We start from the raw sequence: 26,020 nt of genomic DNA, 5'->3' as shown, positions 1-26,020 counted from the left end.
ACCTTCCCGAGGATATGCCCAAAATCAGAGGCTATGACTTCAACCAGGGGGTGGACCTGAAAGCATTGCTGAAGTCTTACCTCACCACGGGTTTCCAGGCCAGCAGCTTAAGCTTGGCCATCCAGGAGATAAACAACATGGTGAGAAGGAGCGGAAGTTAAGCAAGGGTATTTTTAATCCACCAACGACTGACGGCATAGTAACAGTAATCAATCAAAACAGTCAACATATAACATCAGTAGCTACACAGGTACAACACCTGTCTTATCTTGTTCAAAAGGTTTGTTAGCTACTTGCATGAACTACACGTTCCTGTTTTGATTGAATTTACATGCGATTTACTGTGAAGAAACATTTTAGATATTTTTTTAGTTCCAGCTGAACATATTTATGATCACAAACAATTTGACGATATTTATATATTTGCATTGGCTTCAAACTAATTACTGCTTTTTGCTTCCAGCATTTTTATTTGATTGTGTTCTTGATATGTGTTTCTGCATTTTGACTTTTGTTAACCATCAACTCCTGCAGATAGAAAAACGTCTTGAGCCTGTGGATGCAGGCGAAGAAAATGAGTCTGAAGGGTCTGGCAAATCCCTTCAAGCTTCAGGCTGCACCATTTTCTTGGGATACACATCCAATCTTATCAGTTCTGGTGTCAGAGAGAGCATTCGATACCTGGCAGAGCATAACATGGTACATGATTATTCACTTGTGTTGGCTACCCAAATAAACTCTACAACATTAAATTGCTTTTGTCAACTGCCATAGTTTATCGGAGCATATTATTTTGTGTTAGGTGGATGTGATTGTGACCACAGCCGGCGGCATTGAGGAGGATTTGATCAAGTGTTTGGCTCACACCTACTTGGGAGACTTTAGTCTACCTGGCAAGGAACTCCGCCTGAGGGGCATCAACAGGTCGGTAACCTGTGATACAGATAAGCTCAACATTCATATCTTTCAGGCAATGTTTCCAAAACACATTATTGATGTAATTTATGCCTTGTTGGTTTACATCAACTGCTCCTGTCTGCTCCTGAACTCGCTATTTGATGGACTAGCTCTACAAAAAGGCAACTCACACATAAAAATAGGTTTTATTAATGAGAAATTTGTCCAATTTGAACCATAATTAATGTTACTTATTCAGTATTTAATAGTAGTATCCTTGTATTGGCTTTTGACTGAAAAATGCCCCCTGTTATTAAAAGGTCTGTTGTTGTCTTCTTGTTGGGATTAGTAGTTTTGTGTGTGTAAGTTTGGCTTTTCAGCTGCCTGACTGACTGGCGGTGCCTTGACTGGCACAAACATGCAAAACACAAACGTACTGCAAAAAAACAAAGTGGAATTTGAGGGCGATGAGGTGATTAAATAGTGGTTTCAGGTTGAGGTTTTTCTGCGGCAATAGAACGGCTTGATGGCATGTGGCCTATCATCGGGCTTATCAGCTGCCACGCATTATTAATGTTACAATTTACTCCTTTGTATGATTTTGATAAGGGAATGTCCACAGGTAATCACATGCTCTAGATCATCACACTGAGACTATTTTAACCTTGTAGCCCAAAGATAGTTTTTCATTTGTTCTTTGTTTTGTTTTTTTTAAAAGTGTTTTTATGATCTTTGCAATCTTTTGCAAACCACAACACTGAGGGAAAAAGTCCCCTCTCTTTAATAAATACACATTCAGACTAGGCTTTTGTGCTTAGTAGCTGCACACAGTACGATAATAAAGAACAAAACTTCGTGTAAATTTTATGCATCTTTATCAATTATATCAAAAGTTAAATGTAAAAAAAACTTAATACAATTTTAATTTTAAGTTAAAAAAAATTCCTTTATTGTCTCACCCATCTCCTTTTCTTCCTTCATCTGCAGAATAGGGAATCTGCTGGTTCCCAATGATAACTACTGTAAATTTGAAGACTGGCTGATGCCTGTCTTGGACCAGATGTTGTTGGAGCAGAACACAGAGGTGAGTGTTGCCATGTGATCAAAAGCCAAGCTGCCGAAGAGGGTCCTGGCTGCAGACTGGAGGTGGCTGGATATTGGACTGGGATGGATGTCCAACCCCGCCCCCTCAACATTTTGATTGGTGGCCATTGCTAACCCTAACCCCTAACCCCTGACCCCCATTGCTGCCTAACCACGCCTATTTGACATCTGACCACACCCACTTGACATCCAACTCCGCCCAATATCCAGCCTTGCCCCATTCTCCACGCTGCAGCTGAGGGTGATTGGAGCTGCCGATACACGCAGATATTCAAAGTCAGTTTAATCATATTTTCTTATTTCAGGGCACCCGTTGGACTCCTTCCAAAATGATCCATCGTCTTGGCAAGGAGATAAATAATCCTGACTCTGTCTACTACTGGGCATACAAGGTATCTCCTGAATTATATAAGTGATACAGACTACAACTGATTGGCCGTTTGGCTCAGTTTGACTTCATTTACCATTATTGTACACATATGCTGTGATTGTGTTACTTTATCAGTTTATCTCATCTTTATTGGCTCCACTAACTTTGCTTCGCCTGCTTGTTTTTATGAAACAATAAGTCATTACATTTTGTTTCAGAATAACATCCCAGTGTTCAGCCCTGCTCTTACAGATGGCTCCCTCGGTGACATGATATACTTCCACTCGTATAAAAACCCTGGCTTGATTTTGGATATTGTAGAAGGTAGGAACAGCATCCCTGTTGCAGAATAAGATCCCCACACAGCAATCTTGTTGCACAATTATCATATCGTGAGGTTTTTTTTATTTCAGATATTCGCAGGTTGAACAGTCGAGCAGTTTTTGCCAAGAAGACAGGAATGATCATCCTGGGAGGAGGGCTGGTTAAACATCATATAGCAAATGCTAATCTCATGGTGACTACTCTCTGTAATATTTGGTACAAGCTTTCAGACACTCCTACATGACCTCGCAATGGGTTACACGTACTGTTCAACAAAATCTTCATAATTAAAAGTAATATAAGTAAGTGCATTTACAGATATGTAACTCTTGGATAAATTAGTTTTTTTGTTGTTGTTGGCTGTGTTGCATTAAACTTTAAATCAAATTGCATGGCTGACAGACCATTTAAAGACACTTGACCGTTTTATGCAATGTTTAAGGTTTCATACTTACAGAACTGAGTCAAGCTTCTTACAGTCTTTTTAAATCTTCACACAATTTATTCTTGAATACTGTTTTGATTTCAGGTGCTTTGTCACATTATTTGCATTTAAGCTTGTGTGCAGTCCATTCATTCATTCATTCATTTTCTGAAACCGCTTGGTCCAATGAAGGGTCATGGGTTGTGCAGTCCAATTGCGTTTAAGTGAATTACTCAGACAGATTCATATTTGTCTGTGTAAAGTCTCAGTGGACATTGTCAGATTTATATCTGTTATTGTTCTGAAATTATTCCCATTGTACAGATTAATCAGTGCAATTAAGATGTAGAGCAGTGGTGTCCAAAATTGTTTTTGAAGGCTACAGTTGTGCTGGTTTTTTATGTATTGCTGCTTCAACACCTGCTTCAAATTGAATGGATCTAGCAGCCTATGAACTTCAGCACAATAGCTCATTAATTTGAGTTAGATGTGTTTGATCAGGGATACATTGAAAACCTGCAGGATTGTGGCCGTTTTTTTTATTTATTTATTTATTTATTTATTTTTTATGATTTAAGTATGTTTGTCATATTAATCTGGTGGGAAGTAGTAATAACGTTTCTGAAAAAGCATCTCACAAAGCTTCACAATACTTGTGCATTTAAATAACATATACAGTGTTTAAGGAATTAAAAAAAAAAGTAGTTATATTAATTGTACTTTATAAAAGGACCTGAGTAGTCTTTCTCTCCCCAGAGCTTGTCATGCAACTTTAAAGCTTTTGATAATAAAGAATGAGCCAGCAGAGCAAAAAAACCAAAAACCTTAAAACGACACAAAAGCAAACCAAAAGCAGTTTTTCTGTCTTGACACACCATCTGTCCTTATAATCCCTCCAGAGGAATGGAGCTGACTATGCGGTGTATGTAAACACGGGGCAGGAGTTTGATGGCTCCGACTCTGGGGCCCGACCTGATGAGGCTGTATCATGGGGGAAAATCAGAACAGATGCCAAACCTGTTAAGGTACTGATATTTATCATCGCAACTATGATCAATAGAGTAATATCAACTTTTTATTCATTTTAATTTATAAAAAAATGTAAAGTTGTAAAATAAAGATACAAATGAACATGTAAATGGGTGTTGCAGCCATTTGAAAGGAAGTTTTATAATAGTTATTGAAACATGTAACTTTTACACCACGATGACATAATTTTCATTTAGATTATATCCAATGATTAAGTAGACAAAATAGTCTTTTATTTCTCCTATTGTCTAGATAATTTCCACAGAAAACACTTCTAGAAACATTAAATGCTAAGTACAACTGCATATGTGAAGCAGGACAAAAATATTTTGATTTCAAGATTTTTCTCTGACCAATGTTTGGCCTCAAGGGGGCGCCATTTGCTCAGTGTTTGTGCTGAAGACGCCAAACATTAGGTTAATACTGTTTTTATTTATTTATTTTCTTAAATAAAAAAATTTAAATGGAGCATTTTGAACAATAATAGTAATGTAGATTGTTACAGCACTCTGTTCTTGATTTCCAGGTATATGCAGATGCCTCATTGGTCTTCCCTCTAATTGTGGCCGAGACATTTGCTCTGCACGCTGACAAGCTGACTGCGGGAATGAAAACTGATTAAGTGGTTTAGCCTCATATGGTATCAACTAAAAATGTTTTTTGGTTTTTCTATTTTTTTCTTTGTCTCGTTGAATATATAAGTATGATGCTCAGAACCTATTGTTAATACATTAACTTTAAAATGTTTTTTGACTTCAGAACCTTTCCTTGAATATATTTTTGAATGAGAGACATTAGTGTTTGTCTGTCATTTGAATGTTTTCCAAGATATTTACTTATTTTTGTCTCTCTTGAGACAGTTGAAATAGCATGGCTATCATGCTGTTGCATGCACCAAAGCAACTACCTAAGAATGCATCTGTGTGTGTGTGTATATAAGTTGAACTTATTTCAGTTTAACTTATTTCAGTTTAGCTGTGTATGGCTTTATCAGTGATATTAGCATACTGATTGTTAGGTTTTATATGTACCGTAAGCAAACTTTTATCTGTTTTTGAATGCAAGATTCATCCTTATAGGTAAATAAACCACGAAGAGATTAATCTTTGTCCTTGTTTAAAATGGTCTTTGCAGGCTATTAAAATAACTGTAGCCTTTTGTTATGTGCATGCCATTACATGACAAAAACAGTGCCTGGCAAAAATAATACTTTGTAAAAACACCTGTGTCATCAATTATAATTGCAAGTGTCTAAGTGTATGGTGCTGTGAGCCTGCTACATGTTGCCCCCTACAACTTTTGCCCATTATTAAAATCAAAACTGCCCCTAGATGTTGAATGGTTTTTGCTTGTGTACAGCAATCTTTAAAGTCTTGCCACAGATTCAGGTCTTGACCTTGATTAGGCCATTCCAACGCATTTTAATGTTTTGCCTTAAACCACCTTCACGCTGACGTAGCAGTACACTCTCTTAAAGAGAAACCTCTGTTATCCCTGGAAGACTCAAACAAGTTTTCTGCTCTGTATTTAGACCCGTCCATCATTTTTCAAACCTACCAAATATTCAGTCCCTGCCAAGGAAAAACATACCCACAGCATGGTGCTGCCACCACCATGCTTCATTGAGGGGATGGTATTCTTTGAGTAATGAAAGATGTTGAGCTTTCATTAATGGCCACATTACATGAAACATTAAGTCTCACGTAACCAGATGACCCCCTTCTTTATATTTGGGGAGTTTCAGACATGCCTTTTGCTAAACTTTTGTTTGTTTATGTTAAATGCTCACTCTTCTGTGAAGGTCAGCTTTGTGGAGCCTATAGTTTATTGTGGTCCTATGGACAGATTTACCATGTGACATTTAAAATGTGTATAGGTGGACCAGAATTAACCAATTTTGTGTCTTCTTAAAGTTACTGGTAGTGCTGGATCTTAGTTAGGGACTTTATTGCAAAGGGAAATTAATACATATTGTATGTGCACACTCCTTGCCCATAATTTTTTTTTTTTTTTTTAATATATTATTGCAATATTTTTTAAACTACATTTTATTTCTCAACTCACTTCAGCAATTTGGTCATATTTATGTACATTTTTAATAAAATATCCCTAAAAATCACTTTGAAATACACATTTGAATGCAGTGAATATGGAAAAGGCCAACGGTGGGAATACTTGTAGAAGCCACTACAGAGTAAATTTTCTTGATTATCCAAGCATTTTGAATTGCATTGTGTATTAAATGTGCTGTATAAATAAATCTCATATTCATCAATACAAAAACTGTAGTTTGTGTTGCAGACTTTAAAGGAGTCTAAGTTAAACCAGGACCATTCTCAGGTAAAGAAAAAAAGAGTCATGAAAATCTATCCATTAGTTTTTGCAAAAAGTTGCCAACAGACAGACAGACAAAGAAATGAAGACAAAATCATAACCCCTGCCACCAAAAGGGTTAAACTATCGGTTTAACTGAAAATAGTACAGAAATTACCAGTTAGAACTGAAATGAGGATTTTTTTTTTCTTTTTAATGCAACAAAATCTTATAAGTTGTGACATCGACATGGTTACACCAAGTTGCTTAATTTTTAAAAAATCTCTTCTAGTCAACACTCTTAAGGGTACTCAGTTCAGTCCTTCGACGTAACTTTTGTATGTTCCTCGGCTTTAATGATTCGCATGTTACTTTTGGACTAATACACCACATACCACTACAGCTTTTAATGTCTCAATTTTCCACTTGACCTCATTTTATCTTAACTGAATTTGGATCCACTAAAGTGCAGCTGAGATTTTTGGATCTTGGTAATATATATTTTATATAAATTATATATATTTTAATATATAATTTATATTTTATGCATCATAGATTGAGGTGCCCAAAACGGGTTGTCAAGATCCACTTTCCTGCAACTTTTAGATACAGCCTTTATCCAACACTACTGAATCAAATGAATGGCCTGTTACCGGGCTTCTGCTATGACTTCAACCAGGGGCTGGACTTGAAAGCATTGCTGAAGTCCTACCTCACCATGGGTTTCCAGGCCAGCAGCTTAAGCTTGGCCATCCAGGAGATAAACAACATGGTGAGAAGGAGCGGAAGTTAAGCAAGGGTATTTTTAATCCACCAACGACTGACGGCATAGTAACAGTAATTAATCAAAACAGTCAACATAACTTCAGTAGCTACACAGGTACAACACCTGTCTTATCTTATTCAAAAGGTTTGTTAGCTACTTGCATGAACTACATGTTCCTGTTTTGATTGAATTTACATGCGATTCACTGTGAAGAAACATTTTTAGATATTTTTTTTAGTTCCAGCTGAACATATGGTCACAAACCGGGCTTCTGTTGAGCTGAATGAAGGAAATTCTGCCTTTTAATTCAGGTGTGTTGGAGCATAGTTACATCTTGCAGGAGAGCTCAAGGACCAGACTTGGGCACCCCTATCACAGATACTTCTACAGATACAGCAATAAAACTGAAGTGGGGGAGACTCTGTGGATGTTCAGGGGCCGACCACTACCATATCTTCTGGGACTGTACTGTTTTAATACCATACTGGTCAAAGGTATGCGAACACATTAACAATGCATTTGGTTCTAAAATAGTTTGTAACTTTGAAAATGTATACTTGGCTAATATAAACGTAACAGATTGGAGAAACAAGGATAAGAAGCTGTTGTGGATTCTCCTTGCTGCAAGTAAGAAAGTCATAACCAGAAAATGGCTAAATCGTACCCTGCAACTATTGAAGAATGGATCAATATCACTCAGGAAATTTACATTATGGAAAAATTGTCCCTCACCCTTAGATTCCAGAGAGACTCTTTTTGCAACATCTGGTCAAAATGGACGGAATATGCAAAACCCATAAGATCGGACTTTACATAACAATTTGTGGTGTTATGGTCTTTACTTTTTGTATTTACTTTTCAGCGGTACTCTTCCTATTTTTATGTAATAATTTTTGGTTTTGTTTTCATTGTTTACTGTTCTGTAAATAAAAAGAAAAATGTCCAATAAAAATGAAAAATAAAAAAAAACAACAAAAAAAACAACTTAAGTGGGACTGAGGCCAGTCGGTGATTACTGAAGTTCACAACCATCTGTTGGTGGGTTTTGACCTATTTTTATTTTAATTAATACCTTATTAAGATTTTAAAAATTATTTTAGTGATTTTAAACTCTCACATTCATGCTTTTCCCTCTCAGTCAAGCTACTGACCTGATGTTGATTGACCTAATACCCTTTTGTGTGTCTTTTTTTTTTATAGTAGTGCACACATTTTCAAGTCATCTGTTGCCCTCATTTCTTGTTTGTTTTTAAACATTGCTGTCATCAATTAGAAGATGTGCTTACATTTTAGAAATACTAAAACTGAAGGTATCATGCAATTGAACAATATCCAAATTACTGACCGGATTTATAAATCCTTAAAACTGTTTAAAAATAGTAATATAATTAAGACCATTACAAAAACCCACTTAACTATGATATTAATGTTAAATTATACACTGCGACGTTACTTTCAGTTAGGTGTAATAAGCTTCTAACTACAGGTGCTGTGAAAGTACATCTCATTGCAGAGTGCTTGATCAGATTGTCTCAGACAGGGTTGGTTTAAGTTTAAAGGGAAGAAAAAGACTAAAAGCATATCACACATGCAAGTGGTGACAAACTTGTTCAACTAAATTCCACCTAGTGACAAATTTGGCTTCAAATCTTGATGAATGTCTATTAAGCTCCTCTAATCACCTGTTTGACAATTCCTACCCTCAAATCCCTGGAGGGCCAAAGAGAACTTCAGAACTTCTGCATGTAGTTAGTGCTTGCTCATACACATAGTTTTCATCCACCCAGGCAGGCAGCAAGCTGTGTAGGTTGGCCTCTCAGCTCCTTCCCTTTATGCTCTAAGCAGAATCAACCACATAAACAAAAAAACAATGATAAAGACATTTCCCTTTGCAATACATCAGTTAGTTACAGTGGGAATGGATATTTCCTGTGGTTAATCAGTGCTCTCAGATCTTTTTTTATACTCACAGTCCAATTAAATTTGAAGCCTTTGGAATGGAAATGTGGGTAGTTTTTGTTTTAAGTGTGTCTATAATACACTCACTGAAGCCTGATTTGTTTTTTCCAAGAGTAGGCTGGCTTAAAGCGTCTTTTTTCAAGTGCATATGTTGACCTTTCTTTTTTGGAAATGGAGATGGAGAAGTGGAATTGGACCTGGACTAAGGTCAGCTTTCCCAAAACCTCAGCTCCAAGTGCTCAAACATACAAGAACTGGGCGTTCCTGTCCTGGTACAATCTGCTTTTCCATCCAGCCCTTTTCTTTTTGCTATTGGTGGTGGCACTGTGTACTTTTGTTTACCCAGGGTTTGACAGTTAAAAGATTAATTAAACTTTTTTTGAAAGACATTCGTATATGGATTTTCAACACTATAGAAGTGTATGTTTGCTTTGTTCTTAACTGAAAGATCACAGAAAGACTGAGTGGGCTGAAAGTAGTAAAGTAAAGACCCTGCGTGTGTTTGTATGTGGATGAGCTGTAGTCACGCTATGATAATATTGTGTGGCGCCTGCACAGTACAGACAGTGTCCCCCCTCCTCCCCTCCTCGGTGAAACAATCAGTACACTGTGTGATGTGCAAGGCTGCAGCAGTCATAATGGCAATTATGTCTTCTCCCAGCCAGATTGGCAGCTTTTTATGGTGAGAACCAAAGAAGCAGACAGGGAGGGGGTGCACTGACCTGCTGCACAGCTGCAGGGTGGGGTGGATCTGAAAGGAGTGGAAGGAAAAGAAGAGAAATACACAGCAGATGGATCTGCACATATTTTTTATATTTATACTGGTTTCTAGGTACATTTATGCACAACTGTGTATGTGAGGGCTAATTTCCACCAGACTTTTAAACATTCAAACATCACGTCTAAAGCTATTTTTAGTCATGTGAGTCTCTCCGAACAGTGGACTTATAATTCCAGCCACCATATTCCAAGGTATCTAATAAAAGATATGTCTATGGTATCACTGTGGTGACAAAACTCTCTTTGGGTCAACTTTTAGGGGTTTTTGCCATACTTCGGCCGAGGTTTTTTTCTTTTAGGCTAGGCCTACTTTATCTTTGTAATGTAGGTCTGTGTTGTAAGTAGTCTATGAAAAATTTAGTATTTAGTGCAATTTCTTTATTTTTGTTCTAGTTATTGAATGTTTGGACTTTAAATATATAACTTTTATCCACTTTACTACACTATAGTGCGTTTTCCAGTAAAGTCACATAAGCAATCTAATCATAAAGGACCTAAAGTGACTTTAAAACTGATCAAGGGGTTAAGAAAAAAAAAAAAAAAAAAAAGGAAAAAAAGGAGGCCAGTGCCCTAAAGATTTACCCTGGTAATGTCCTGGTTTCTTATCTCTCCGCCTTTGTTTACCTGTTGTGTTACCATATAAACATCCACCGCGGGAGCCTATTGGACGACATCCAGAGGTAGCGGCAGGTGACAGAGTGCGAGTGCGTGGGTGTTGTGAGGCGAGGCCGACGGAAAGATAAACATTGCGATATAGGTGGAAACAATAGAGCAATAAATGTATAGAAGGTAGTGATGGCCTCAATGAAGGAGAGACGCAGGCTAGACAGGTGAGGCGGAGTGAGAAAGACAGAAGAGAAAGAGAAGAGCGCCCTCCACACCCCCTGTTCCACGTCTACCGCACTGGTTTCACTAGTCCGTTGAACCAACGTCGCCTCTGGCGCAGCTGCCTGACGCTGATGACGTTCTTGTGTCTCTGTTGCCCCAGCAACCACCCGGAAAAGACAAACATCCGGATGACAAGTTGCTGCTGCTGCGTATCAATTTTTCCAAACATGTGACATATAGCTTTTAATCGCATTTATCATTAGTTTATCTTCCCTCTTGCAGGGATCTATTTTATTTAACTGTAATTCCTTGAGGTGCAGCTCATTGTAGCCTTTATGTACTCTGATACCAAATACTCACTTTAAAGTGATGTCTTTTACCAGATACAACCTCATATTTCTGCAGATCGTATTCAATATGATAATATAATCTCATGTAAATGTTATGAATCCATAATTATGATGGGAAATCTTTGCATAAAAAAAAAATACTTGTCTGATTTCTCTTTAATTTGGATACTGTTATGGAGGTTTATTGAATACATCTTATGGAGGACTAAAAAACACATTTGTATTTAGGCCAACATTTCTATACATAATCTATCTATCTATCTATCTATCTATCTATCTATCTATCTATCTATCTATCTATCTATCTATCTATCTATCTATCTATCTATCTATCTATCTGATTTAGTTGACTAAATAAGCAAATATTTTGTAAACGGTTAAAGGCCATCTTCATATAAAGATGCACAAAGCAATCAGTCATCATATCCTGTGTTCTACTCTGACATTTTTCTTGCCTGATGTGAGAGATCAACTTTATGAATTTTCACACATTTTATTGCCAAGCATTTTATAAAATAATTAAATGTAGGATGCATGACTACGGAGAAATAAATGTAACCTGTAGTTTAGTTATTGCCATTTTCTCAGAAGACTGAATGCATTAACTGAAATGAGTTGTGCATGCGGCGGTGTCAGCTACCATGTTTTTCTTTCACATGCCTCTTTATTTTTCTGCCATCTAAGTGACTCACATGTTAACGGTGAAGCGTAGAAACACTATGTTATTAAGACTTAAATTGAATCAAATTTTTTATTCATAATATTGTTTAAATGTTGAGTTACTTTAAGGTTTTACATTTATTAATTGTAGCTTACAGTTAAAGACGCACACACGTAGAAAACCAGGAATTTAGTTTTAAAAAACCAGGACTCTGTTTGGTTTGGATTTGAATGATCACAAAGTTTTGTATTGTTATGGTCCAGCTTAAAGTTTAAGTTCATGTTTGGTGAGGGAAAAAAACCCCCCAACAACTGCAGGCTATTTCATTAATTTATTTAATTGATTAAACTCTGTCATTGTATTTTGAGTTATAAAGTACAGATAAAGATAGGTAACCATAGTGACAAAACACACAGAGTCTAGTTTGCATATATGTAAATTTAATTGCATTTATTTCAGATTCAAATTGAAAATAACTTCACATCCAAAAATACAAAACACAAGGAAATGTTTCACACGTACACTTAATTTCATTTTAACATTTTTTATGCATATGTTAACAACAAATCCCCCAAATTAAATGCTTTTTTTATTTTGACCCATTTTCTTTTCCATTTTTGTTTTGTGTGCAGCACTGAGAAACTTGATTACTGTCTCTCAGTTTTTTGACGTTTTAACCTTTTAAGTCTACGTCTCATGAAGAAGTTTAGTTAGGCAAATGCGTGGGAAGTGTCAGACTGTCAGACTGAAAATCATACAAAGTAAAAATTTCATTTAACTATTTTTTTTTAAACTCAAATTTCTAGTGTAACCCAACAATCATGCATAGCATTTTTAAAAAAAAAATGTTTGGCTGTCAGCGGCTGCTCTGTGCATCTACAAAGATGCAGAAACCAAGATGGAAATGGAGGAAAGTAGAAGCGAAAAATAGTGCTGCATAAGACAAAATGTAACAATGTGTTTTATGTCAATTCAATGTAAAATAAAAAAAAAAAGTTAAATGCAAACAACTGTTTATAGGATTAAAGATACTGTACAGATTTCATGCATAAGCACATGGGAAAAGACTTTTTAAAGCTGGATTTTAAAGTGTCCACATTTGATAAAAGCCGAATCTCCTCAGGCGGTTTGTTCCACTTGTTTGCAGCATAACTACTAAATTCTGCTTTACCATAAGGATGACCAAGATTTATTAAATAAATAAATAAATAAATATAAATAAGCAAAAACTGAGAAAACAAGACAAGTATTTTTTTAAAAAAAAATGTAATTTTAATTTAATCTTAATGGTTCCACATATTTTAAATGCAACAAAAAACAAGAACAAACATTTCCTTTAGATCTGTTTCTACTGCATTTGATCTTTCTTTACAAATCTGGCAGAAAATACACAAAGGTAAACATAGCTTTTCATAAACACTTGCACAAATGCATAACATTTTTTTTTATAGATATATGGAAAAACAGTAAAAGAGCTTGCATTACTTTACATAACAGTATGCTCACATAACACAACTTTTATATTTATACACATCTGGTATAAAAGTGTATGAGTGTATTTGAGTGGAAATGAGAACAATCCCCTGTTCCTGCTGAACTGAGCCAGCCAACGTCACACACTGATTATCAGCACAGCAGGCACAGGAGACCGACCCAGCTGGGGGTGGGGGGTGAGGAGGGGGCAAAAAGAGGTGATTATATGCACATAAACACATACATCACAGCTGGACAAGCAGAAAGTGATGCTCATGCTGGAATCAACAGGTGGAAGCAAAAGCAAAATATTCAGTTAAACGTACGCATACACACACACACACACACACACACACACACACACACACACACACACACACACACACACACACACACACACACATGCATAGGAGGTAACTCTCAGCAACACTGGAAGCCAGCAATACAAGTGACGACACGAGATGACACAGCTCTCCCACCAGGAACAGAAGCAGCCTTTCCCACTAATGAGACAGATGACATTTAGCAGACACTGATACACTAAAGCTGCACAATTTCATCTCACTCAACAGATTAGTCGTTTTTTTACCAGAAACTCCAAGACTGTGATACCTTTTCCCATGAATCCCTCCTCATCACAGTATGTCAACCTTTCACAACGCTGTACAGTCATTTGTGGAAAAAAAAAAGCCACACTTGCACACAGACTGAACTGCACATGCTGCCAACCCTCCACATGTGTTGTTGATTTTTAAAGTGACGAGGTGTGAGACTGTGTGGAAAGTTCAAAAGTCAGTCAGTGAAACAACTCAGTTTGGCCCATTTATTGACAAATGAGAATCTATCTGGGAGAAATTAGCTTGTAAGCTGTAGAAAACATTCCCAACGACTGAACCTGTGTGTGTTCAAATGTAGCACGTTTTTTTTTTTTAATACTTCTAGAAAATGCAATTTAATGCAGATTTCCATTTGCTACTTTTTGCTTTAGAAAGAGTGTGTGCAGGAAGATGGATTAAGTGTGTAACTGTTTACATATATTACAGAATAAGGATCCTACAGCAAATCTTATCTAGAGTTGTTTTATTTTTGTTGTTAATCCTCAGTAAACAGCTTTCTGCAAGAGCTCCGTTCACACTCATCTAAAGTATGGCATGGTTTGTTGAAGTGCAGCCCCTCCCTGACCTTTATGTCCCCCCTCCCTGCAGACTGCAGCCCTGTGGCGGCAGAACTTAACCACTGTGAACATGGCAGACACTCACTGTTCACATGTGGGTTAAGTCCTGCTGCCGCACGGCCAAGCTTAATCGAGCATCTGTTTGTGACACAGAGTGAAAGGGGTGTGTTTGTGTGTGAATATGCAAATGAGACTCACGGATATGAGTTAGCAGTATGTTCGTGAGAAGATGGCTGTTCTCTTCGTGTCAGCCATTGGAAATCCCTGGCAATGTGATTCAGTCCTGTAGTCTCAAAAATCACTCTGCCAGGAATTCCCCTGGCCAGCAGAGACAAGGTGTTCTATGACAAAAGGGGGTTGTTCAAAACAGAAAAAAATATTAATAAGGTATAATAAACTTCCAGCATCATTTTCACTGTTGCCACACTGACTTCACGCTTTCTAGATTCCTTTAAGCTCCAATTTCCTGGAATATGTGCGAACTATAGAGCTAGTTTGATGTGTTACGTGTTCAGTTATCATTGACAGGTCACAGTTTCTGGGCTCTTTCAGCTTAGTGTACATTATGTAGCTCTTGTCAACTGGCAGACTTCCCGTAGACTCTTATAAAAATAACTTTTCAATGACAAAATGGAGAATTAGGTTAGAAGGAAGTGGCCAGTCCAGTGGCACTCCCTATAAAGATCTTTGTCCTGCTCTGTCTCGGCTCTTTATCTGTACCCCTTCTGTTGAAAAAAAAAAAAAAAAAAAAGCTGTGGGTTGTGTTTTCTCGGCTAAGATGTGATAAACATATCTAAATTTGTCGGAAATATTTCTAGAATTTAAAAAAGTTTTTTTTTTTTAAACCATAAAACTGCCTCTGAAAGAATTCCTTTAAAACATGAGCACAGGCAAACAACCTTCCTCAAATTCCTTGTAACAGAATGTTGTTTATCTAAACAGGACACACTGGAATGTTTGAATCCCATCCCAAGTTCAATAATTTGCTGTCCACAAATCATTTTTATTTTCAAACACATGAATATACCTCCATATGCGAGGTATGAGTCAGTGGGAGACTTTTGGGGAACTCCAGATTCTAAACAAGCTTTAGCCGGCTGCCCGCTGGAAACGCAGTGGGACGCGGTGAGCTTTGGCGCTGTCACCATCACAATGCTTGTCACAAATGCACCGAGGCAAGGTATGATATGTTGGAAAGAGATCACTAAGTTGAAGAGAGCTTCCACTTAGCTTAAAAAAAAGAGACTTCAATGGTCTCTAGCGCTGACAAGCTTTGTGGTCCTTTGCTGTCCAGTCAATAACACACATCAAATTACTGATGTTGATGCATCTGCTAGAAAACAGGAAAATCTTATCTGCTTTTTTCCTATCACTTTAAAACAATCAAAACAAACAAAATAAAACAAAAAACTAAACAAAAACAAAAAATACAGGGAGTCTGAGTTATATTGCTGCGCTTTAAAGGTCATATTTTTCAACTTTGATATTTTAACACAACTGAAGCGTTTTAATAGACAAAAACTTCCTGGAAAATTTGGATTTTAGTTCTAAATAAATCCATAAATAATTTTAAGATGCTGGGCCATCTTCCACATTGTCACAATAAAATGTTGTCTCATAAAACGAGGGTCACTTGAGGTCCCAGCACCCATCAAAGATAGCACGTTAACTCCCATTTAACTCCTCTCCTCCATCAACTTAAAACCCTCTATCCCGCCAACCTTTCATCTGCCAGTAGCTCATCTTGTGTTATTTTCTCTGTCTTTTCATCTTTTCCATCGGTTTCTCTCTTCCCCTTTGGGTTCCCCCTGTTGAACCCGCAGCCGTTAATGTCTATGAGCTCATTCCTTCCCTTCCCCTGTAATGACGGCATTTTGGTTGACGCTCGCTGTCCAACACCTCGCCTCAAATGCTTGCTGAAGATCTCTGCATGTCTCATTTGCTCATTTTGGCCTGTCTTCTTTTTTTTTTTTTTTTTTAGGAGACCTTCTATCTTGTTAATACACTCTTTGAATATTGGTTGTTTATAATAGTTAAAGCACTGGCATGTGGGTTGAATCTTACTGGCGACTCTAATGTGTCAGCATGTTGCATCCTGAAAAGGGTGAAGAGTTGGAAAATTAGTATCACTGAGTGATGATTGCCAACAGTTGTGCTTCAGTAAAGTAAAATGTTTTTTATTTTTCATGGACTACGGCCTTGCGTGTGGGTTCTTTGATGGTTTTTGGGTGTTCAATGTGTGTGTTCTGCTATTCATACACAGGATGTATGGAGGTCCAAGTGTAGACGTGGCCACTGACTGTTTTCTCAGACCCATCTCTCCTCTTCAGTGCGAATCCAGAATTGACATTGCCGTTTACACAAGGTTACACAGTTAAGTGGAAAAGCCTCTGTTGAGACAGCTGGATCTCAACCTCTCGTTTCAACACATATCTTCTGTCTTTCTATGACCTTGTGTGTGCACATACAGGCATACATACACACACGCCAGATGCAATCTGCCTCTCTACACACAATACACTCTCTATAAACAAACAAACATGGTTATGTCAGTTAGCTGCTAGGCAAACGTGGAATGTCGGCAAGCTGGGATTTCACTGTCTCATAAACCGGGAATAGTACAAATACATACCAGTCTGACATGGTTCACACCTCGAGGCTGTGAAATGCTTCACAGAGCAAACACTGACCAAGAAGGTCTACAGGCCTGCTATTGTGTATTTCATTAATAACTCTGTATCAGTGTGAAGCATGTGCCATTTTGGTATCTTTCCACAGCATTGCAGACTTTTACAGAGGGCAGTTTGTTTCCACGCCAATTTTATCCAAGTCTAATGGCACAAGACGCTGTGTCAACACTCAAGCTTAGCTGTTACAATAACATCTGAATTCATTTCTTAAAGTGTAAATATGCCATGTTTGCTGTTCGTAATTGCAGACGTATCCATTACACTTCTTAAACACGCTTGATCTGTGAGGGCTGAAAATGTGAAAACCTATCTGTATTGTCCAGATCAATGAATGAAAGGAGAAAAATGTGCAAAGGAAAAATGCCCGGCTGCGCTTTCATATTATTCGCATTGGCATTTTCATAAGCCAAAATAACATTCCCAGTTTTCACGGACAAATAGTGATTTTGCCATGCAACGCTCTCTTCAAAAATGGATCAGCCCTTCAAAAATTGATTACATGGTTTTTAAATCAGCTCTTCAAAAAATATAATCACAGGATCAGCAGCAACAGCTAAAGAACTGCTGCAAAACAGCAAAACACAACCATATATCTTTGAACCTACACTCCTTCCAGAGAACCACACCTTGTACCTAGACAGAATGCGTCTTGGTATGTGTGTGTGTCTGCATGTGAGAGAGATTCTTTTTGTTTCAAGTTGCGTGTGTGGGTGTGATTATTGCTGAGGCCGTGACATTCAGTGACATTCAAACAAGAGCTCTGACTCCACTGTGAGCCTTCTCCGCTGCACTTTTCCTGGATTAAAGACGAGCAATCATTGGCTGGCCTGGAATCAATGAAATGTGCCACATGTGAGACGTGGGTCTGAGAATAAAAGGTATTTCCATTGCCAGTTTTTTTTTTTTTTTTTTTTTTTTTGCTCAAAGTTTCCTCGCTCTGTAAAGCAAGCCTCAGCCCAAGCCCACGGTCCACTCCCTGTAACCCAGTGTGTGTAACCCAATCCTCAGCCTGATTCGTGGCCAAACACCCTCGCCACCACCAGCCCTGTACTTAGTGTACAGCTGCCCTGCTGCCACTGAACCACACATTTACGAATGGGTGCAGAAATTGCACACATACACATTTATTCCACTACGCCACCATTTCCTGAGCCTGGGCCCATTTGTGCAGAGTGCTGCCGGGCGCACCCACCCAACAACCTAACCAAAGCAGAGGCTTAACTACAACTTCCCCACTTTCTATCCTCTATCTGCTACTCCACTTCTGCCATTAATTTCTCGCCATCCATCCATTTGGTGTTCGTTGGATGAGTTTTCCAGCCGAATGATTCATCATGGCAAAAGTCAAAACAACAACTCCTCCAAGCCTCTCTCCTCTTTCCCATGTCCTTTGGCAAAGAGGTTATCTAAAGTTGCACTCAGTCGCATAAGAGAGCAAAGCAACAGATCCAGCTCTTGGACAAAATTAACTTATTCTTATCTCATCTGTTCTTGGTGCGTCACCCTCATGTGAACTTCCTTCAGCTCCGTTTATGCCGTCCACTGCCCAATTTAGTCTATACCACCACCCCCAGAGGGAAACCAGACAGGACGGGGAACAGGAAGACAGAGACAGCCAGCCCTGAAGTGTTGCTAAAACTTTGTTAGTTACAGTAGCCACTGGATTCCCTTCCTTTCATGGAGGTTTGGGAGGTTGCACACTTACAGGGCCTCTGAACAATGAGAGGAATGTATGAGCGGCTCCGGCTCCACTTCGGCACTACCATTACGGCTCTCTGCAGCTTTTCTCGAACATTTTATGACCTCTGTTCTCACTCTGTACTGCCAGCAAACCCCGTTGAGAGGGACACAGACTGATTGACGTAAAGACAGATACATGACACATATGTGTAGACAGGTGACACGAGGAGGCTGTTGCAAAAGCGAGCAGACAAACACATAGAAGCAAAACATTTACACAGTAAATCACTCAGATAGGTGTTGGGCTGTAAAACAACCGCCAAGACAGGCAGGCACACAAAAACACAGACGAACAGAAAGTAAGCCATCCCATTCAAAGGAACTATTTACATCTGACCTTTGTAATGGAGCTGCTCCACAGTGGTAAACTGCACAACGGGGCAATATTCCAGTACTAAAATCACAGTACATTTGAACAGCAGGCAGACTTGACTCCCATTCTGTGTGAACGTCCGTCCTGATCAACAGGTTGCAGGAGTTTCTGGGAAGTGCTTCTCTGTGAAAGACTGGCAGTTCAAGACAAGAAAAGTCAAGGAAAAGCATAGCTTTTTTTTCAGATCAATAAGCCATAAACTAGTATAGACAACAACTATCTTTTGGAGAAGAGGTAGATATGATGCTGCACTTACCTGCGATTGCCAATTTTACTCCTCTCTTCCGTCTCAAGTTCACTGTTGTCACCCTCTCCAGCGTCACACTGTAAGGCTGAACTTCACAGTCTTGTGTATTTCACTCTTTGTCTTTCTTATTGGCGTCTCTCCTCCGGCCGTGCAGACAGGAGTGTGTGTGAATGCGAGTGTGTCTGGGAGCCAGACAGGGTGAGAGTGAACGAGTGGGCGGGCCCAGTCTGGTGGAGGGGATTCCTTTATGACGATGTCAGAGAAGAGGAACCCTCCCCTTCTTTCTTCTCTCTCTCCTCCCCTTGTGCTCTGCGTGGCTGAAGGCTGCTGCTAGAACACAGGAAAGGGGGCAGGGAGATAATTGGCCACACAGCTGCTAATAAATGAGCAAAGACTATTTGAGTGAATAGGAGGCAGGAAGGCACAAAGTTAAATGTGCATGGGACAAACATGCATGTTACACTGTTTTGGTATGTTAAACATATCTCATAAGGATATGAAAGTTGCATGATTGTCCTCACTTCTTTAAACAGAGAATAACCATTTCTTTTCTTAATTATTGCTGAAAATGAGGTAAACACATTTATGCTAAGACTCAATTTTATTATCAGCTGTTTTTATACTGCAGTGTGTTCTTGATGCCACTCCTAGAGGCCTTTTTTTTACATTAAAATTTAAACTGGTAATAAGACCAAAATTGGTTGTAACATGTGAAGAGAAAACTGTGGACATTTTCTGATTTACCAGAACTGGAGTGCAGCTGATGAATAAATATGGATTCCAGACAGTGTGCACGTGTGTGCTTAAGCAGCATCCATTCAAGCCACAGTTATGAAACTTGAGGTGGTCTTTTCTGTTGTGTTGGTGAAAGTTTAAGCTGCTATCGCATGCCGAGGGAGGTACTCTAACTGGAACAGGAGTCCAGGATTACAGTCATCTAAGAAAATAGTAACAAAACAAGGCTGTCCCCCCCCCCCCCCCCCCCCCCGATCTCCAGATTAAAAATCTTGATCCAGATTAGAGTGAAACACTCTTTCATTTAGTAAAGTTTTTTATCATTTTCAGATTGATAAGTGTGACCACTAACAGGAAGAAAACAGCAAACACTTTATCATCCAGTTGCAGTTTCAGATCTCACTGAGGGTGGATTTCTGTACATGTTTGTTTTAAGGTGTTTGTGTCAAAACTTAGCTTGATATGCACCTGTCAAGAACAGGAACCCCCCCCTCAACCCCAATCCACCTCCGCGCCACAGGGGGACAGCAACATGAGCTATTAGAAGCTTTACAACTTCCCCTTCTTCCTCTTAAAGTCGTTTGGTGTGTACGCGTGTGAGTGTCAAAGTCCTGCACAGTCAACCACGCCCACATGCGAGAGCGGACGTCAAGCATTCCACACACATACACGTCTCTTAGCAACACATACACTCAAGCTTAGTGAAATGACTATGCCAGTAAAACACATGACCGCTACACATCGTTTATCTTATGATGGGATAATGTTTTGTTTGTTGGATTTGAGTTTCTATGTTGTCTTCACTGGGGGGGGGGGGGGGGGGGGGGGGGGGGGATTTACAACATTACATAACAGCCAGAGTTTAATGAAGGCTTTGACTTTTTGATAGACAGTAAAGACAACATGTGGTATGCAAGAACTCAGTTATGACAGAGTTACTTAAAGATATACATTTATCTTTTCCTGCTTGAGTTCCTTTTCTTTCCTTAGAGTCTAAGTATACGTGTCTATTTTTGTATTTCTGCAGTAAAACTCATATTCTTGAAATCTCAAGTAAATCATCTCTCTGAAACTCTTCTGAATATTGTTATTATACAGTAAGAACGGTTTCTATGCCATGAAGCCATTATCGTAAAAAAAAAAAAAAAAAAAAGAAAAGAGAAAAACCTCTTTCCATTGATCTAAACCGCATTGCGTGTCTTGCACACTCCTATCATCTTTTGCCTCATGTACATAATAATTAGCTCTTTTACACGACAGCCCTATGCTGTAATGACTGAGATGACACAGATCTGAAACAGAGATGCAACTCATCACTAGAACTGAAGACACAGCTTTCGGTACAGTCCAGGAGCAGTTCTTTCAGTCTGAGTGAAACAAGAGCCAAATAAAACTAGTATGAAACTGTGAAATTGATGCCATAGCTTTCAACTTTTCCACCCATTACAATTAATTGAGAGCAAATTCTGGGGCATAATGTTCTGAAGCTTTTCCTGCTGGCAGTGAAGGTAGTGGTATTTGGAGAGAATGGAGTTAAATTAAAGGTCTTTGCTTTCTCTTCCCCGAGGCTATGCGCCGTTCTTTATGATTCTTGGTGAGATGCAAGTGCAGTCGTGAATGTTCCCACTGTGTGCACATTTCTGTTGGCATACAGGACATGTACATTGACATATACAGGACATGTACATTGACATATACAGGACATGTACATTGCCCCTACTGTTCTTTATGACCTCTGAGGGTTATAGGTGATTTTGTAGAGTCATGGTGAAGTTGTGTCATCTTCAGTTATAGTAGTTTATTGAGAAATAGTTAATTGAGAAATACTCTTCAGTGAGGGCCTCTCTATTGTCCCAGGTCAGAGTACAAGCCTTTTGTACATATGAATGTACATACGTTCTGTCCAGGTTTTCTTTGTGTTGTCTCATGCTTTGAACCACATGTGAGCATGTCTTTAGTGAATGGATTTTATGTGGATGAGTGTACTTGTGTGAGCAGGCTGATAGACTTTGATGGTGAGTCAGACAGTAACACTATTCTAGGCCACAGGGTCTGGGAAAAGAAATATCAACTTCCATTTGGTTGCAATGGTGAGTCAGATCCAATTATGCAACAATCAGTGGAAAATGGTTTTGGAGAGAAAAAAGAAGTCCAGAAGACTGAGAAAGAACTGCCAGTGGTGCCAGCTGATACAAAAATGATCCTGTTTCCTAGTTTAACCACATTTGTTGGTTATGGGCACATTCTGACAAAACATCAAATGTTAGTACGTATTTCTGCAGAGAAATAAACAGTGACATGGAGCTCTGACCCTATTTTTCTGCTCTTAGTCATGGAAAAGCCCTGCTAATTCCTGGCTCATGGAATTTTTTACACAAAAAATCTCATGGCCATGACGTTCCCTGTCCCTGCACTTTTACAGCCATCCTTGGGATCTGAACTGATCCAGTCTCCATTAAACACATCCAGATAATTCTTTGAGTCTTTTCTGTTGACTTGCCAGCTTTACAAAGCTCATACACATTGCTACATGCTTGGACTAGGCTGAAGATTGGTCTGATTTTATTATCATCTCACCATCTTCATTGTCATGTAGTGCTATTAGCGGTCTTCAGTGATAGTAATGGTTTGTTTAAAACAGTGTCTAAAACCAAATTTACTATATTGGTATATACATAACTTTAAAAAAAAAAAACCCTGACACATAATTGTCTGGTTTCAGTCAATCAGATGGAACAAAAAACTAAAATCAGTCAGCAGAGAGTGAAAATATCTTTCCCAGGATAATACCTTTTTGTCATTCTTTGCTCTTAAAAAAGTGTTCCAGATATTATATAACCAATATGAGCTGCCACAGTTAACTAGGAAAGGAAAAGAGAAATCACAGATTGGACACATTTAACTTCCAAGAACCAGATGCCCATCCACTCCTATAGCATCTACAGTGAGTTGGAAAATAACACCTGTTTAGTGTCAGTCTTTATGACGAGATATGCAAATCACTGTGCAGTTTCTGGTGGACTGGTGTCCATTGCAGAAGACCGCAGAGGAAACAATTGCCACAGATGTTTGGTGGACTGTTTAAGGTGGAGAATATACGGTGCTATCTATGTGTAACATTATGTCACTTTTCATTTAAGTTTTGGAGCAGATCTCATTTCATGACCAGTTAATACAGAAAACGTCCTTCCTAGAGGCTTGCATATTTATACAAGTAGTGTACAGAAGCTGTGCAGTACATAGTTTGAAACCGTCATAGGTACTCCATCATGTTTGGAGTGGATGGAGCTTGCTATTGAAATATGAATCAGATATGTTTTAACTCACTGGTTTAAATCAAATAAGCAGGCTGCATAATGTCATGTGAAGATGGGGACATGAGTTAAATTGCATTTGTAAGAAAAAAAAACTGCACAAAAGGAAAAATGACAGACCCTTACTTTATATCTGAAAAGACACCATCCTGTGCAGATGTTTTTAGTTTAGTGCCTCAGGTCTGAAACAAGCTAGTAAGTCTGGTCATCTTCATCGGAAAGTCTCATTTGAAAAAAGGAAACTCCCCCCTGCTTTGACAAGCCTTGTTTATTTATTTGTTTATTTGTATCCAGGCTTCCCATCAGATACTGCAATGGAGCAGCTCGTCTTCCTGGATTCCAAGTGATGTAAGAATTATCTTTGCATATTAGTGGAGTTTTTTTCTAAATTTCCAAATGTATATAAAAACAGCAATGAAATCCAGCTTGTTGTTAATTGTAATTTTTGTGAACTTCTCACCTTTTAAGAATACAACATTTAAACTCATTAGAGATCTGTGCTCTGTTTCAAAGTATTTGCTAGCAGGTTACAATAATAGTGACTGCAACTGTGCAAAAAAAGAAGAAGAGAAAATTGAAACTGACATATTAAATTGCTGCATTAATTTGTAATTGCTATATTAAGAATGAATAGTTAGAGTTGCAGGCCATGCTTGTAGGTGGACACAGTAAATTAAAAAGGAGTATAGTGCAGATTTATATCACAAATTGTTCTTTCAGTATTTAGGAGATAAATTACAACATCTTATTAACGAAACTAAGATGTATATTGTCCATTACCTAAAATTTGCCATGTAGCCAGCCATCTGGCATCTGTTCAACCTCTTTGCGACTGCCCCCTGTGTAAAAGACATCATGAGATATATGCAACATCAATCCCAACATGTAGAATAACACAATGACAGGAAAAACTAAACTAAAAGACTCTACCAAGCATTGCCATCCAAATGAAACACCAATTTAAATGCTATGGTATTGATAACAGCAATGTCCACTTCAGTGCTCTGCTAACACATTCACCTTCTATTCCTTTGTTTAAAAGGAATCATGGAGGTCCTGGTGGTTTACATGAAGATGAAGGAGGAGATCATTGTTTTCTACTATTAAGATAAACATAGTAAATTTCTACTGTGTTCCAGCTGAATTTACTTGTTTTGATTCTGACACTTGTGGTAGTTATTTGACATGCCCCAGCTTTCTTTTTTAAAAACCAAGATTATACACACAGCCTGTAGTTGTCAGTATATGCTCCATTTATTTTGCGTATATCATCTCAGACAGGAGGCAGAAAATATCAAGCTAATCAACAAGAGGTTAAACAACACATAGTGTAAATATAAATATCAATGCTGTATTCATGCCCAAAATGCATCAGCAGCTGTCGAACTATGCTAGTAAGTACTCTACCTAACATAACAGTGACTGCATAGTTGATGAGGGAGTGGATAAGTGGACAGTCTGAACAGTCATAGCGATTATAACAGGATCCAGCTGGCTTTCTATCACTGTTCTATAACTGTTTCTATGACTGTTGTTCTCATCAAATGATTCCTCCATATTTTGCCTTTTATTTATTTATCTTTTTTTAAGCCTTTTTATTTTTTAAAACAAAACCAGCATTAGCAAATTACAAAGGCAATTTCTTTTGTTTATGGCTGTTTTGTCCTTGATTATGTAAAGAGAACTCATTCTTTTCTCAAAGATGGTACCCATTTACCCTAGAGTTGCTCTGTGATTAAAAAAAAGTCTTCCTCTTGTTTCAGCATGTTTGGAGACTTTAAGTGTAGACACATGGCTTATATCTGCCAACAATGCTGTTGATAGCATGGGGACTCACAACCTTGCTTAAAGAAACTTTTAATGCCTTGCAGGTCAGTAGGCTGGTATTTTACAGTATGCAAAGTATATATCTTGCAAGGGGATCTCCAGACGATAGGTTTGGTTTCTTGAGGGAGCAAAACAAGCAACCTTTCAAACCTTAATCCTTTCATCATCTTCATCTCCACCCTGTGTTAATTCTCTTGGGCATTTTCCACCCATTCCGAGCCTCTTTTCCCTCCATCTACTTCTGACCCAGTCCTGGGACTTTTTAGGTCATAACTTTTCTGCACCTCATCCGTACTGGGCTACGTCCCTAGGAACTGGTCCAGAACTCAATCATTAACTGTAAGAAGAGACCAGCTCTTCTTTGCAAAAATCAAAGCAGCCAGCTGAGGCTCTAAATGAATCCACTTGACTCTGACTGTTGTGTCCTTATTTTCTCTTTCCCGTGCTCTCTCTCTCCCTCTCTCCTCACTCCTTCGTCTTTGGTATTTATGTGTTGGCAGTTGCCGTGGAGACAGGACACACAAACACTGTGGCGGTAGACAGGAAGTACTGTGGAACCACAATGGCGTCATTGCGGCTCTGCACTCCCTTTCCTCTCTCGGTCTCTGTCTCAGCTTGCATGCTATTATCCTTAGCAAGCTG

General features: G+C 38.5%; 1 protein-coding gene across 1 annotated transcript in view; it reads left to right on the top strand.

Annotated features, from left to right (window-relative positions):
* The window catches only part of dhps (deoxyhypusine synthase), a 7,300-nt gene extending 1,842 nt beyond the window's left edge, over positions 1-5,458 (top strand). The window contains exons 2-10 of the mRNA XM_079253600.1: positions 1-140; positions 535-699; positions 803-924; positions 1,885-1,981; positions 2,307-2,393; positions 2,590-2,695; positions 2,785-2,888; positions 4,019-4,144; positions 4,675-5,458. The exon at positions 1-140 is cut by the window's left edge and continues 75 nt beyond it. Of these exons, the coding sequence (XP_079109726.1) occupies positions 1-140; positions 535-699; positions 803-924; positions 1,885-1,981; positions 2,307-2,393; positions 2,590-2,695; positions 2,785-2,888; positions 4,019-4,144; positions 4,675-4,770 (1,043 nt within the window). The 3' untranslated portion in view covers positions 4,771-5,458. The remainder of the gene's footprint in view (positions 141-534; positions 700-802; positions 925-1,884; positions 1,982-2,306; positions 2,394-2,589; positions 2,696-2,784; positions 2,889-4,018; positions 4,145-4,674) is intronic.
* The last annotated feature ends 20,562 nt before the right edge of the window (positions 5,459-26,020 follow it).

Source organism: Telmatherina bonti (assembly GCF_933228915.1).
Source record: "Telmatherina bonti genome assembly, chromosome: 14".
NCBI lineage: Eukaryota > Metazoa > Chordata > Actinopteri > Atheriniformes > Telmatherinidae > Telmatherina > Telmatherina bonti.
This window is presented reverse-complemented; position numbering and strand designations above follow the sequence as displayed.